Source organism: Acomys minous (assembly GCF_964271855.1).
Source record: "Acomys minous genome assembly, chromosome: 1".
Taxonomy (NCBI): Eukaryota; Metazoa; Chordata; class Mammalia; order Rodentia; family Muridae; genus Acomys; species Acomys minous.
The window spans coordinates 152,781,516-152,797,505 of record NC_140483.1 but is presented as its reverse complement, the minus strand read 5'-3'; the positions used below and the strand labels follow the sequence as shown (position 1 = coordinate 152,797,505).

The window sequence follows — 15,990 nt, the reverse complement described above, 5'->3', positions numbered from 1 at the left end:
TGTGTATGTGTGTGTTAGCATGTATGAGGCTGCCATGGTGCCGTATAGAGGTTAGGGAACAAGTTGTAGGAGTAGGTTGTAGGTTGTCTCCTTCCACCTTGTGAAGCCTGGTGGGATTGAACTCAGGTCATCAGGCTTGACAGCAAGCTCCTTTCCTCGCTGAGCTGTCCTGGCATCAGGATTGTAATTGTCTTATAACGCTGTTCGCAACATTGATAATGGGGTTTAATTAATACTTCTCTGTAGGTAAATGAGCAGTTTCCTCATGTGTAGCAGCATGTTTGGGATTCCAATAGCTCTGTTTTTACCTTCCAGATTTTCTAGAGCCCTGTGTGGAAGGAATGGACATTGGAGGTTGGCACAAGTAGGAAATTGTTTGGTCTTTGTAAATCTGTTCTGTTGTTTTATTGCCTGCTACTCATCAACTCCTGTGCTCACCACCTTCCAATTTGATGTACTGTCCCCGTGGGTCCTGTTCTAACTGATGTGTGTCCTTGTTTAATAACTAAGGCATGTATGTGGGTGGATGAACTCTGGACCCATAAGTCTGAGATCAAGTTCTCCTCTGACCCTCCGGTTCCTCTGTGATTTGGCTAGACTGTCACAAATAGCCCAAAGACGCCCAGAGCCAACATTTTTCCCATTCTAGAATTTCTCTCTATGAAGGTTGAATAAATACTTTCAATAAACAAGACATACTAAATATGATTCATTTGAAATCACAACATTAATAGGAAAGCTCCATTGCTGCAAAACCCTCCACTTCGCTTCTGGGATTTTTGTCAGATTTGGTTAGTGTTTCTTTTCTCTCACCAAACAGCACAATTAGGAAACTCTCAACACAGTGCCTGTATTATAGAGACTCAATATGGATGTTCTGAAATGAGCCTAGAGATTATATTTTTCAGTTTTCAGTTCAGAGGGGCCACAATAAGACACACCCTGGCAGGTTTTGGTCTTGGGTTTATTATTTCATCCTGCATGTTGGAATATAGCGAGCAAAAATTATAGCACAGATTTGTTTGCTCATTTGCAAATTTTCATGTTAATCTGGAGACAAGGTTTCATGTAACCCAGGCTGGTGTGGGCTCATGATTCTTCTGTCACCACTCTGGATTACAGCCATGTGTCACCATGCCTGGCTCCTAGTCACCAACACAGTAAGAATGTAAGACTAATTTGCCACATAATACTTGCAGCCTACTTTGGGATACGGCCAGGCATACAAGCCATATGGAATTAATTCGATGGAGTTGGAATGATGAAAGATGAACAACAATTTCATTTTATGGCAGAAGAATTGGAAGAAGTTTCTATGTGATGAACTTGGACCTTAGCTCTGATAGATTAGTAAAAGATGTAGGGAATGTTGAAAAAGTGAAAAAGAGCAGTGAAGACTTTTCAGGCATTATAAACAATAAGAAAATATTGCTCATTCCAAAAGCCCCAACTGCGCTGGGATAGCTCCATAAGAGTGAGGAAGTGGCACGGTGAACAATAAAAGAGACAGGAGTGTGGAAAGGGAGGTGGCTGGGAGGATTGTTCAGAAATGGATAGTAAATAAAGGAACCTGGGGAAAATTTAGCCTTCTATTTACAGACAGATTGGCAATATTGAAAATTTAGAAACATGACTGTACTGAGGTTTCAGAAAAATAACCTTAATGGAAGGTCAAAAAACAGATTGGAAAGAATTTCCTTCCCTAGAGATGCTTAAATGGGTAAATGGAGCAAGGCGGGGACAATAAAACCAATAGGCAGTAAAGTGGAGTGGAATGCTTAGACTTGTGTGGCTACCGACAGTGGTAGGACAGAACAAAGGCACTAAAATGACCTCGAGTGGTTAATCTTGGAAGGCAGGGCATGGGGGGCCATATTTGAGGGATAGAGAACAGGTGGTGGAACCCTTATTTGTCCATGAATTGTGTGTAGTGGATTTGGGGGACCATGTAGAGCGTTCAGGCAGAGATGCCCACTAGGCCAATAGAACTTCACATGGGGGAATCTAAGAGTTAGTTTGATGTAGACTTAGGAGCCATTGGATCTTAGGTGACATTCAAATGGCATCTCCTAGGGAAAGCACAGTGATGAGGAAAAGGAGAAAGTGTGAAAATGATACAACTCTACATAGTAAAAGTAAATAAAAATCCCCCAAATACACTATTAGGAGATAGTTGATATTTTTTAAAATGTGTATGTTGTCAATCATACTCAAACATATGTTTACACACATACATTTACATAATCAGCACATTCATAATATCAGTGCACACTCAAGGCAATGGTGTTAGGAAATTGCCTTGTATTTATATAACTTGCACTTTGTGGCTGGAATTTTGTAGTTTCTGATTTATCTTATCATTTCAAACTACTGTGAGAGAAAAAGCTTTTTCATTATTTGTGTGTGTGCCCATGGTTATTTCCTTATGATACTCATAATTATAGAACTTAAGGTCAAAGTATGTAAAAATTTTAAGACTTTGACCACTTTCCCAAATGACTCTCCAAATGTTACAGGCTCAGGTAGCCTTTCCCAGTAGTCTCAGCTCTTCCACATATTTAGTAACTTAAAAATATTTCAACAGCCATAACCACGTGGGAAGTCAAAAGAATTTTTATTATTTAACTTATGTTGCCATTATTAAAACTAAATATTTTTTTATTATCTATCAATAGCCTGCTTTCCTTCCTTCCCTCCCTCCATCCATCCCTTTCTTCCTTTGGGTTGTTTGTTTGCTTGCTTGCTTTCATTGCTTTTTTCGGTTTGGCCAAAACACATCTAGTTTCTTGTTATGTTTTTTTTCCTTTTTAGCTAGATATCTGTAAATTTTCTTTCTCCTTTAAGGACAGTAGAACTTGTTTGATTAATATTTTACAGTTTGTTTCTTGTTTTCTAACACTGATTTCTAATAATACATATTTATCATGATTTCTAATACAAATAATACATAGAGAGTGGGCAAAGTAGCAATAAAACAAAGTGTTTTTTTTAATGTAGAAGTCTGTCAGCATGTACATTTGCATGCCCAAAGAGAACTGAGTAAGATAAAGAAGTATTATAGCTAGAAAGATAAAGCACAAATCTATCTCAATTATTTTATGATTTTAAAATTTTATTCTTGGAGAAATATACCACTGGAAAATACAATATATATATATATATATATATATATATATATATATATATATATATATATTTCTAAATGAGAGGTAGAAGGGAAGAAAATAATACCACTAAACAAACAACAACAAAGAGGATGTCCAAGAAAAAGCTTGAGATGCTTCTGCTGGATCCAGAAGACATTATGATGAGATTTAAAAAAAAAAAGAAAAAGAAAAAAGAAAGACTAGAGTGGATGACATCCAGGAGATGGTGAATCAACAGAGAAATTTCTTTTCCTATAAAATTCTCAATATACATAAAGAAAAAATTCCCTGATCCAAAGACTATCAGATAGTATAAAATGAAAATAGTAACTAAATAACAGCTGAACAATGGAGAAAGTTGGGGTGTGGGAGTGAGGAAAATCCTCACTTAACTTCCAGTGTTTCGTTTCTGCTTTATGTTTCCCATGAAGAAATTCCCAACAAATGGCCCTGTGCATTCTAAACAGACAACTGGGCTTTCCCTCAGAAGTAGTGCTGAGTAATGAATGCATGCATTCATATGGGCATCTCAGCCCATTCCAATTTTTGTTTATGTTTCTAACCCCCTTAATGTATATATACCATAATTTTGCATTGTGTGGAAATCAGGTTGAAACTCTGACTCCATGGCAAAGAGGTTCTCAGACACAGTCACAGGATAGATTTGTCCACTATATGAAACTCATTAAAGAGCGACGAATGACCTTCGCTAGTTGGCATCCTTAGGGCAGGCTGGCTGTAATGGGGAGTGGCAGTTTGGGTCTCTCAGTGGTTCATTTGTATTCTCCTGTCTCCTGTCTCCTGTCTCCTGTCGATCAGGGCTCAAGAGAAATATTTGTCTCCTTCTGCTTTCACTGACACCTCCTTCCCCCACCCCAAGAGTGTTTTTGCAACAGCTTTTTGAAGGGAAAAAATGCTTTGGGTAGGGGCACAGTGGGGGGGGGGGGCGTGCAGTCTTGTGTAACCACGATGGACCTCCCTTGTTAAACCTGCATTGCACAACCCTGCATTTTTGTCATTCTGATGACTATTGCTGGACTCGGAGCCTATTTTCCTTCCAGTTATTTATACAAGCAAATCAGAGGCCTGACAGAATGCAGATGGTGATAACCTTTCACCACACAGAGTCCATCTCCAAGTTTTTCTTTGGCAGCAAATCCTTTGTCCCATTCAGTATTCTGGACCAAAAAAAAAAAAATCTATAGCAGATGATGTCAACTATTTCAGAAACACAGAAGAAAAAAATGCCGAGCTTCTACCACATTCCACGGCCATTACCACAGACCCATTTGACTCTGAAGGCCTGGTGTGAGAGACGTTTTATTGAGTTGTGTTTTTATTCAAGCATGATGAGGCACAAGGATTGAGGGCGCTGTAAATTATTTTCAATAATTCACCCATGCATCCTCCCCTCATCCATCTTTAAAGCACATTCCAGACCCAGATCTTGTGTAACTCTTTGCCTGGACCACTAGCCCTGCCGCCATGCTTGTTCTCTTTGGCTTCATGACTTGCCAGCAGAGCTCCTGGCTCCTGGGGATACTCAGCAAGGTGTCTACAAAGGAGAAAACGGAACCAGGGCTTAGGGTTGTCTTGTAGATTTATTAACAAGTGTTTGGCCTGCATGTGTGCCTGGTGACCATGGAGGTCAGAAAAGGGCGTCAGATTCCCTGGAATTATGGGTGGTTTTGAGCCACCACGTGGGTGCTGAGAACTAGAGCTAGGTCCTCTGCAAGAGTGACAGGTGCCCTCAGCACTGAGCCATCTCTCTGCCTCCGACCCAGCTGAACCCATGTTGTGTGATGAGCAGGAACGGTGGGAAGGCTGTGCTGCAGTGCACGCCAGTGTGCAGGAAAGGCACTGGAGTGACCTGAGGCTAGTCCTCCAGGAAAGAAGGCACAACAAGAAAATTAAACGTTTCTTTATTTTAAATAATATTTTTATTCTCTGAAAGATGTATATGTTTATACCTTTATTGACCACAGTTAACATCTATTACCTCTCTCCAACTCCTCCTAGAATATTTTTATATAAACAGTACACATGACTACACACTCGTGTTCCTACTACTTACTCAAGACCAACTCAATCCAGTATCCACTCCGCTCTTTGAGCAAACACTCATTAACACATGCTTTACACTACGGCTATCCAGAGCTCCACGATGAGAAGGAAGGTTTACTTTCCTCTCGCTTCCTTCCCATTACTCTTCCCATGTGTCTAGTGTCTCGCTCACAGTTAGCTGCCACGGCCTTGTCAACTGGCCACTCAAAATGACCACAGTGGTGCATCTGTGGGAATACGACTGCAACTTTTGACTGCAACTACTCTGACTGGAACTACTGCTATCTCGTAACAAAGAGCAAAGATGGCGCAGACACAGCTCACTGCATGCTGGAGGGCTGGAGCGAAGGCTTTCCCTTCGAACATGGAAAAACAGAATCTCACAAACAAATTGCCTCGTGCCATTCTAAACAGATAGTTGAGCTCTTCCTCAGAAACAGTACTGAGTAATACATGTGTTTCCATGGGCCTATTCCAACTATTGTTTATACTTAGAACTTCCCCTTTTAATTAGCATATTCTATAAGTGTAAACACGCACACATATAAATTAAAATTGAGACACTTGAGTGTGTTCAGTTTTTCATCTTTATCAGTACCCAAGCCTCCCTGGCCTGCAGAAGGGGCTTTCCAGCTGCCCTTGGTTCCTTAGGCTTGTCTTTGCTAGACCTTAGGAGTCCTTGACTTCTGTCATGAGAAGATGCCCCAGCCTGCATTGTACATTCCCTGCCCTTGGACTGAAATCAAACATTTTCTTCACAAATTTCTCCTTCTAGTGGGTGGGTAATGGTACTTAAATGGTACTTAGAGATTGCAGCCAGTTCATTTCTACTAGGGTTGTTCTTTAACTCGTGTGTGTGTGTGTGTGTGTGTGTGTATGTGTGTGTGTGTGTGTGTGTGTGTGTGTGTGTGTGTGTGTGTGTGTGTGTGTTTGGGATGGATTCCTAGAAGTGAAATTATTGGGTCAAATTGTTATAAATAATTTAGAGAAGAATTCCATGACCTGACTCTCAAGCTCAGCTGGCAAATAAAATATTCAGGTCTAACCACAAATACTTAAAAAAGAAAGAAAGCAATGGCACCCAAAACTGTGTGGTATTAGCCAAGAATAGACAGAAGATTATGACAGAAAGGAGAAGATGCATTAGTGAGTGCTGATCTAATTGAATAAAAATGAAGGTGGTCTTTACTGTGCATCACAGCAAAAACAAAATTCAATGTGAATTTTTGGAACTTTAAAAATAATTATATTAGTGTAAAGCACAGGGGGAATATTTGAGTCGGTCTTGGGTGAGGGAGAGGCAGAAGTCTCTGAGGCCCTGCTGAGCAAAGGGAGAGCTGCTCGTGACTGGCACGTGTTGGGTTCTCTGGACTCAAAATCTCGAGGCGGAACTAAAACAGCCCGCCTTCGGTGAATCACACTGGGAGAAGACAACACGTATGACTGGAACCATCCTTCCCCTTGAAATGCGGGGCCTGCCACTCTGAGTACCTTCGAGCTGTGTTACAATGTCACCATGCCTTCTCATCCTGTAAACACAGGGAGATGCAGAGGTTCAAAGGATATTCTCCACTTAGCTCCCGAGGTGTCATGGGGTCCCACTAGGATGAGATACTGTGTTTTAAGACAAAAGATCTTATGTCCTGGTGATGGTTTTTAAAACTCTATCTTACTAATACTGAATGGAATGGATAGTCTGTGGACATCTCTTTAGTACTGCATTGAGGATGGATCCCGGCATGGGTCATGCTAGGCACAGGTTCTACTCCCAGCCCAGAACATCTTCTTTGAGACATCTTTCCACCTGATGAGGAAGCAAGCCAGCCATCTATAGACATCCAACAAAACTCAAAACTAGAAGTTTCCAGTACTTCACTTTTGAAAACTGAGTCATGTTTAGAATCCCCCCTCTTTTTTTCCTTTTGCAAAGCTGCCTGGAATGTTTCCCCCTTAGCTCTCTGTACTTGCATTTTCTGACTTGTGCAATGGCCTCATTCATGGCCCACCATCCTGAATATCCAAATGCAAAAAAGACCTATGACTCTCGGTACCTCAAGAGATGTCTATCTGTCATCTCCTCTGTGACTCAAGTGGGTGTTGGGTGTGTAGACAGATTGGTACAGACTTCAGAGTCTCACACAAGCTTATAACATCTCCTTTTCTCTTGTCTCTTCCCTCCCCTTCTCCTCAGAGGTTGTCGTCTGGGGATTAGTAAAACCTCACACTTGTCATGCATTCATCCCAGACCTCTTGTCCTTCATCAAGTGGACAGCTTTTTAAACTGTAAGAAGCAAGACATTGAAGGCTGTTGATTGAGGCTCGGGCATGTGTTTGAAGAATGTCTCTGTTAACATTGTCCATGCTGCAGAGAGGGGGGTGGAGAGAAGGAGAGGGGGCCGAAGAGAAGGAGAGAGAGACAGAGAGAGAGGAGAGAGAGAGAGAGAGAGAGAGAGAGAGAGAGAGAGAGAGAGAGAGAGAGAGAGAGAGAGAGACTTCTGTGCTTGACTTTCTAGGCTTGCTTTATCACACTGGATTCTTGAAGAGTGTGGTGGTTAGATACTTAAACACCTCTTCGCAAACTGCTGACCCTCTACATGGTTTCTGGAGTCATTTTCAGTTTGATTTTCTTTAAATTCAGGTTTGGCAGCTTTAGTTGCAGCTCTCAGTGGCAAAGTAGGTAAGAGTGATTCCATTCTAAGCAGCATCTCCTGAGTTGATAGTGGTAGACTTTCCTTTAAACAGGTATCAGTTTTAGACTCTGAAGTATATCAGCTTGTGTGTCTACTCCCTAACGTAGATGGAATTGAACTTACCTTTCAAATCGTCTTATTTTGATCTGACAAAATGTAGGGTATAATTGTCTCTCTCCTGGCCTGCCTTCTGGAAAACAGGTTGTGGTTCTCCCATTACTGCTTAACAAACCTTCTGAGAACTTGCTAAAAATGTATCCTGCCACTTCCTTGCTTTCCCACACAATAGGAAATGGATGGCAATGCCAGATTCACACCTGGGGTTCTTCTGCCTTTGAGGTCCAATATTGTAATGTTTCCCAGGAAACCAAGTCTTAAGATCTTCATCTTTGCTTCTGTTGAATGTGAAAGAATTACACACACCATAAAACAGAATGACCTGCCCTAAAACAATAAAGCTCAAATGTCAGGCTTAGTGGATCCATGTTTTCCCATGAAGATAGGATGCAGCCAAAACCTGCTGATTTTATGTGAATCCTGGGTGGTCCAAAAAAGAAGTATTGGATCAATTCTACATTTTTGAAGGAGTAGTGGAAAAACAAGTATAGGAAGGAGGTCAGCCATCATAAACCCCCATAAAGACACATTCTGATAAATTGTATTCTAGGGAGGCTGGTGTGATTTCAATAAAAAGACACAGAGAGATGCAATGTAGATTGGTTTGTGTGAAGATTAGTTTCACAGGAAGTGGTAATTACTGAATCAAAGGCACTCTGTAAACACTTGCTCTTCATTGGCAAACTCAGAAGAGGATGATGGTGACATGGTTATAACAATGATGATGCTGATGACACTTTCTAAATGGTTTTGAGGCTCACTGTGCATCTATGAAGCCATTGCTGATCCCAATCTGTACCTGTTTCTGCTTTCCTCTCACTAACCCGTGTTTCTCAGGTACTACCTTAGCCAGGAAAGCAGAGAGAGGCTGGCGCCACTCACACTTGGATCTTCTCCATGTCTTCACAGCTGTTTCTGCTTTCCTCTCACTAACCCGTGTTTCTCAGGTACTACCTTAGCCAGGAAAGCAGAGAGAGGCTGGCGCCACTCACACTTGGATCTTCTCTGTGTCTTTACAGCAAATCCTTCGTCACTCTCGAGAAAACTCCACCAAAGTCATATTTCTCATCACCGATGGCTATTCCAATGGCGGAGACCCCAGACCTGTTGCAGCATCGCTACGGGACTTTGGAGTGGAAATCTTCACATTTGGGATTTGGCAGGGGAATATCCGGGAACTGAACGACATGGCTTCCGCCCCAAAGGAAGAACACTGCTACCTGCTCCACAGTTTTGAGGAATTTGAGGCCTTAGCTCGCAGGGCATTGCATGAAGGTAATGGAAGCTAATAGAATTACAGATACCTTGAAGTGTCATCTTTTTTTCTTTCTCTCTCTCTCTCTTGTTGCATGAAACTCCAATGTTGAAGAGTGATTTCAAATTCTCACACTGCTCCTGGCGGAGCATGAAGTTTTGAGTGTCACGAGATCCTCCTAACTGCCCGGAGATGGCATGCTGACCTGGCAGCAACCTTGTTTTGCCTTGTTTCTTCACAGCTGAGATACATTTTCCCTAGACCATCCGTATGGTCCCACCTAGGTCCATGGGATGAATTGAGGTGTGTTTGGAGGCCACACACAGAGTGGGAGGCCTTGACTGAGATCGCATTTCCAGCTATCTGGACAGATGAAGTAAACATTCCGAGACATGAGCATTGAATCTCGCCAGAATGTTTCCAGAAATACACAGGAAGATAGGATGATGAACACTTAACACATACTTCTTGCCCTGACAACTCAGAGATAAATGAGAGCATCAGTCCTGGGGTTGGGGGCGGGGGAAGGAAGAGAAGAAATTAGCAAATGCATCCTTCGGAGGCCTTGATGCACCCGTGTATAAGGATGATTAGAGGTTCAGGTCTCAGTCTGATGGACTTGCTTGTTGTAATATGAACCCAGAGAAAAGAACTCAGGCAGATTGTGAGGCATCGACAGGAGATTTAGCCATGTGCCAAATTGGGTATGATCCCGGCAGGTACCCAAGTGAGAAATTCAACCTAAGGAAGGAATCGGAGCGATAGCTTTGAAGCAACCTGTGAGGCTAACAGAAGCCAGGTCAGCCCTGGTGGAATTCCAAGAGAAGAGTTTTGAGTGGGCAGCAGAGCTATTGCTGTGGCCCTAGTAAAAAGGATCAGACTCTTTGGCGGTGGGGGAGGGGTGCTAGCTAAGCTTAGTGGAGGTAAGAATCTTAGAAAAATGGGGCAGGGTGTGGGAGTTTGGGGAGGAAAACCAGGCTTAGATTTAAATCCTAGCCCTACAACTAAAGTTTGCGTTTTAAAAGCTAAGCCATAAGATATCAGAATTCTTGGGTTTGGACTTCAGTTTCATTATCTATTAAGTGAGTGACTTGGGGCAAATTATCTATCTTTTAACACTTTTCAGGTTTCTGGTCAATGGGGTAGCGAATGAGAGCAGTGCTTACTTTGCAGGCTTGTTATGGGAGTCAAGGAGGTTAAGGCATAAAAAGCAATTAGAAAATCACTGATGGGGCCTGAAAAATGGATCACTGGGTAAAAGGTGCTTGCTGCTAAGACCAACAACCTGAGTTTGATCCCTGGGACCCACCTGGTGAAATGAGGAATCCAACATATGCCCACATGCACACACTAAATAAATACAATTTAAAAATTACTGATGATGTATCTAAAGGCTCAACTAATTTTCTTGCTGTGTATTACATATTCAATATAAGTGGCAATGGGTCATTTGATAGTAATTGCTTTAAGCAATCAAGTATGGGTTTCAATCTTCTTCAAAATAGGGATTACGTAATAATGTGTACCACAGATTTCTCAAGAGGATGGATTCTCTACCTCTCACCAAGGCTCTAGTGTCCAGCACATGGTCAGAAGTAACTGGCAGCCCCTTACTTTCTCCTTTCTTAAGGACAGTGACATGCTACGTGGGGAAGCAGGGAGGGTACAGTTGGGGGGTAGGGGTGTTAGTAGGTGCAGTTATGGGTGTTATGATCTATAGATGTTGCATCAAATGAATCGATGGTATAACTGCTCCTCTGTCTTATGGGAGCATTGCCTCTGCCCTAAATTGAGTTGGCACAGACCTAAGAGCAGACAGGGCTTTTCAAGGAAAATGTTGTTTTACTGTCACATACTGCTTATGGAAGGTGCCACAATTACTACACTAAACTCGCATCTAGAATATGGTATGTTTTGCTTGACCTTCCAGGGTGGATAAGCAGCTCTGCTTTTACTGAAGTATCTATAACCACATCAGAGGTGAGCCCGACACCCTCTCCTCCCTATTTTTCAATTTGGATGGACCTACTTTCAGCCTCCAGACCGTCCATGTTTCTGAACACTCTCTGTAGTGTCAGGCTGCAGAATAGATTTCTACTTGCATAAGCCTCCACTTACTCCTCTCTGGGACCCAAATGCTACTGTACCAGCTTTGGCAGCCAGGCTTTCTTGCCCCCTAAGGTCCTCTGTTGTCATTTTCTCGGAACTAACCCTCAGGGGCCTCAGTGCAAACCTTTCACCCACAGCATAGTCTCTGAGCTACGGTGCCTGGTTTTGCTGATCTCTTTCCCTAATTTTCGTCCCTAGTTGCCGTATTGACTCAACACATAAGGTCAGATGTTTCACATTTGAGGACATCTCTCATCTCCTTCCCAGATCTTCATCTGCAGACTGTCTGCTTTGCCAACAGTCACCCACTTGAATTCCTCCTAGGGGCCCATCCCTGTATCTGGACTTAGCAGCCCGAGCCTAGCCCTGGAATTCAGGCTAAGAGCTTGTAAGCTCTTCAGCTAGAGATGTAGCCGAAGCACTTGCTCCATTCTAGGCTCCCCAGCCAGGCTCAGCCATCCGCAACCTTAACCCCAGTCTTAAGCCAGTTTCTGGATGTCTCTGCACAGGGATTCCACGCGTGCTTTCTTCTAGCTCCTGCCTCAAGTACTCAGAATACATAGCATGTGTTCCTGTGCTTAAAACCAAGAAGCTGGACTGGGTTACCACTGTGTTATCTAACTTATGTGTCGATGTTCTGGAAGCAAAAGGCTACGGACACGATGCTGTTCATTCTAGAGTTGGTAGCCCACAGTCCACACAGCTACGCCATGTGCAGGGTTGTGGTTTCATTTCTAACTTGAACAGGATTTGTGAAGTCTGGCTACTGCTGCCTGACCTCACATGGAGGTCGGGGAATGCTGCTGCTGCTGGGAGGCAGCGAAATGACCCGAAAGACCAAGCGTCTTAATTACCTGCTGCATCTGGAGATTGCACTCTACAGGGCTTCATTTCTGCCTGACCCTATGTGGCCTGGAGCATGTAGAATAAAGTCCCAGACTGGAAGAGCCAAATTGGCCAAAACTAACCCCTGGAGTGTGATCCTGCAAACAACTCCCTTTCACATGTGGGTGGAGTAGGAACAGTGGGAAATCAGACGGAGTAGCTTTTTTTTCTCTCCAGTTTGCTCTTTCTTGACTTGTAATGGCTAAAGGATGTAACAATCAACTGTTAACTTTTTTAAAAGGAAAAGCTAATAGTTTATATAGATCGATATATAGATATATAGATATTGATAGATATTGTGTTTACATGGTCCACAAGTTAAATGCAGGTATCCATAAGAAGAGCATTAACAGTAAAAATACAATCTGTGTGTAGCCAAGTACAGAGACTTAAAATGGTAAAACAGCAGAAAGGATCTCACAAAAGTACAAACATACAGTACAAATTGATTTATTTAAAACAGTTACAAAAAAGCACAACAAAATAGAGATTGTCCTTAGAATTATTAATGCTTTGTTAAAGATCAGGTAGGATTAGAGGGTAAGAAATGGTACTGGGTGGGAGGAGCACCTGACTAGTTCTAAGGCTTTAGATACAATGCAGTTGATTCCATATTAATTCAGCCATTACATCCTGGGGATAATGGTTGGGGGAATCAGTAATTTATCTACAGGAACTCCTACACACACCAGATCCATCCAGACCTCCCCAGTGCCATCCTTCTCTATCAACTGTTAACTTCTAAAATTGCCTTACATTTTATGTCCTTGGCAGATCTACCTTCTGGGAGTTTTATCCAAGAGGATATGGCCCACTGCTCTTATCTCTGTGATGCTGGAATAGACTGCTGTGACCGAATGGCCAGCTGCAAATGTGGGACACACACGGGCCAGTTCGAATGCGTGTGCGAGAAGGGCTACCACGGGAAAGGTCTACAGTACGAGTGCACAGGTGAGCCTCTGTCAGTCCTCTGTTGCTGCGTAACAAATGAGCCTGGAACTTTATGACTTACACAGTGTTTACGATTGCTCATGAGTCTACTAGGTAACACCTTTGCTCTCGACTGTCCTGACATCAGCTATGTGGTATCCAGACCTGAAATGGGCTCTCTGAGACGTTTCGGCATTGGCTGACTGCAGACTGGTCTAAAATGTCTTCTTCTGAGACAAGGGAGTCTGTCTTATATGAGGCTTCTCATACCCTGTTAGGCTAGCTTGGACTTGTTGAGAAAGCGGTGGTGGCAGCAGACAGACAGGAAGAAGAACGAGAGCTTGCAAAGCCTCAGAACTTGGAGGGAGAAGATTTGAGGGTTGTTTTGGTTTTCTTGTGTTTTGTTTTGTCCTGTAGTTACTCTGGCTTCTAGGTGCCTAATGATAAAGTATGCCTCAGTCTCCCCATGAGACTGAAGCCAGTCGGATTCCGGTCCCTGGTCTACAAATGCTTGTCAGATTATCACAAAACCAGCAGCATATACCCGATGAGCTGTTAGCTTGTCACAAGACTTCGCAAAAGGAAATGAAAGGAAATGAAAAGATTCTGAAAGTGACGTCACTGAAAACAGAGCTCCCTCCACTCATGTGTGTATCTCTACTTCTCCACATGTTCTAAGAAGGCCTTAACAGTCAGCGCGGGGATGTTCCCAGGAGCCTTCTGCTCTGTGTATTATACTTTCAGTATAACTAGTATTTATAAGTAGTCTGTAGTTTTTTCATATAGAATTGTGTCATTGCTTATAATGATTTTAACTTAAAACAGTAGCTCCAAGATTTCTATGATGTGCTGATTGGAAAACTATATCCCTATCCCCGTAGAACTTGTTTCCCACCGAGGCCACATAGGGGCAGGGTTCCTGCTTTCCTCTAGACTACAAGGTCGCTCGTTGACTTTTTAAAATTTCATGTGACGTTACTTTGCTCCGGCGTTTGGTTGGGAGGCCTGCGCCGCATCACAGACACATGGATTCCCCTCTGTGTGGCTGCTGTTCTTTTTATGTATGTATGTATGTATGTATGTATGTATGTGTGTATTTATTTTTGCCATTTCTTCCTCCCTCACTGTGGGGCACTGCCTCTTTGTCACTGTCTGCCTCTGTGTCACTGTCTAACTCTCTTTTATTCTTGTCCCTCATCTTTCTTCCCTTATCTCCTGCCTCCCTTGGCTCCCATGGCAGATGGCAGACACACCCTTGCCAGGTCTGAGCATCCGTGTTCACCCAGCAGAACAGCTATTTTCCTGGCCTTCTTACCGCTCCACCCAGCATGCTCTCTCCACTTAAGCAGAAAGAGGAGAAAGATCAACCCAACAGACTGGGCTGGTACCCAGCCTCCTCTTGATTTTCCCTTCTTTCAAATCTTCCCACATTCTCATCCACAGCCTCGCTTGGCACTCTCCATAACACCCCTTCCTGCGTTCCACCCATCCGAACCTACCAAGCACAGGCAGAAAATTCTTATTTTTGCTGCTTGATGCCTTGTGGTCAGCATGTCTGCCTTCCGTGTGGTCCTAGACTGAATTGTTCCCTGCCAATAAACTGGTGTCTTCACTGCATGGCTGCCTCCCTGGCATCATCAGTCACTACGGGCCACAGTCTCCATCGATTCAGGGTACTAGGATCTTACATCCCACAGGACAAGCTGCAGGAAGAAAGAGGCAGCCATGGTTCACAGCCCTCTGCCCTCACTGGAGACTAAATGCTGAAAGGAACAGTAAGCTACAACATGTAGGAGCTTGGGTGTCATTGGAGCGTCAACAGAGGTGATCAGAGACCATCTGTTGTTCTTTCCAGCCAAGACCATTCACAGAAGGATTAGTTTTTCACCCAGTCTCTTGAATTAGTAAGCCTCCATCTGATGCTTTCTGACAGACAAGACCAAAATCATATGTATATTGCCATCTTCAACAAGGAACCCAAAGCCACGCTCACTGCCATTTGGTCTACACCATAACCACACAGATCAACTTGTAATTATAAACTGCAATAGGCACCATCCAGTACAAGTGCCCATGGTATGAAGCACAGGCTCCAGGGAAGGCTAAAAGCAACCCACTGAGATCTCAGATTTACCCAGGCTAGCCCTCTGCTCAATGGAGAGGATGCCAACATCCGCTCTCGCGGTTAGGCCGCTGAGTGTGCGCCCTTACAGAAATATTGCCTTCCAGAGGCCAGCCATTCCTTTTCAGAGCCAGAAGCAACCTTAGAGATGATCTGTGTTAAACCTCTCGTTTTGTGAGAGGAAATTGAAGCCTTGGGAAAATCAACATTTGCTCAGGATGACTTGCTTAGCCATCAATAGGACAGAAAGCAAACCAGGGTCCTGTTCTCCAAGCTCTAAATCACTTCTAAGCTATCGTGCTGAGTATTTTTTCCATTTTTTTTTTAAAAAAGAACTGCTTGTGGATATTGCTTTCCCAAGACCAGAGATACTAAACTATGCTTCAAATACTTAAAAACACAGAAAAGGCTGGTTAAATCTCTGCTAATTGCTGTCATATCCAAAGAGAACTCCATTTCCTCAAATTCCAGTCATTAGACAAAAGCCCACATTCCTGAGAAACTTGTAAATCCTCCATCAAAGGATGTCTTTTCGCTCTGCCCCTCAATGGCTTCTCTTTCCTGTGCTATTCTCATGAGAGTTGGGTGTATCCTATTCTGTCAAATCTTTCTCTGATTTTCAGTTTGTGCACCCCACAGTTAGACATCACTTTCAAGCATGGGCGCTTCCTT

General features: G+C 43.0%; 1 protein-coding gene across 1 annotated transcript in view; it reads left to right on the top strand.

Moving 5' to 3' along the window:
* Positions 1-15,990, top strand: part of SVEP1 (sushi, von Willebrand factor type A, EGF and pentraxin domain containing 1) — a 175,951-nt gene that overhangs the window by 19,035 nt on the left and 140,926 nt on the right. The window contains exons 2-3 of the mRNA XM_084779540.1: positions 9,037-9,292; positions 13,041-13,217. Of these exons, the coding sequence (XP_084635666.1) occupies positions 9,037-9,292; positions 13,041-13,217 (433 nt within the window). The remainder of the gene's footprint in view (positions 1-9,036; positions 9,293-13,040; positions 13,218-15,990) is intronic.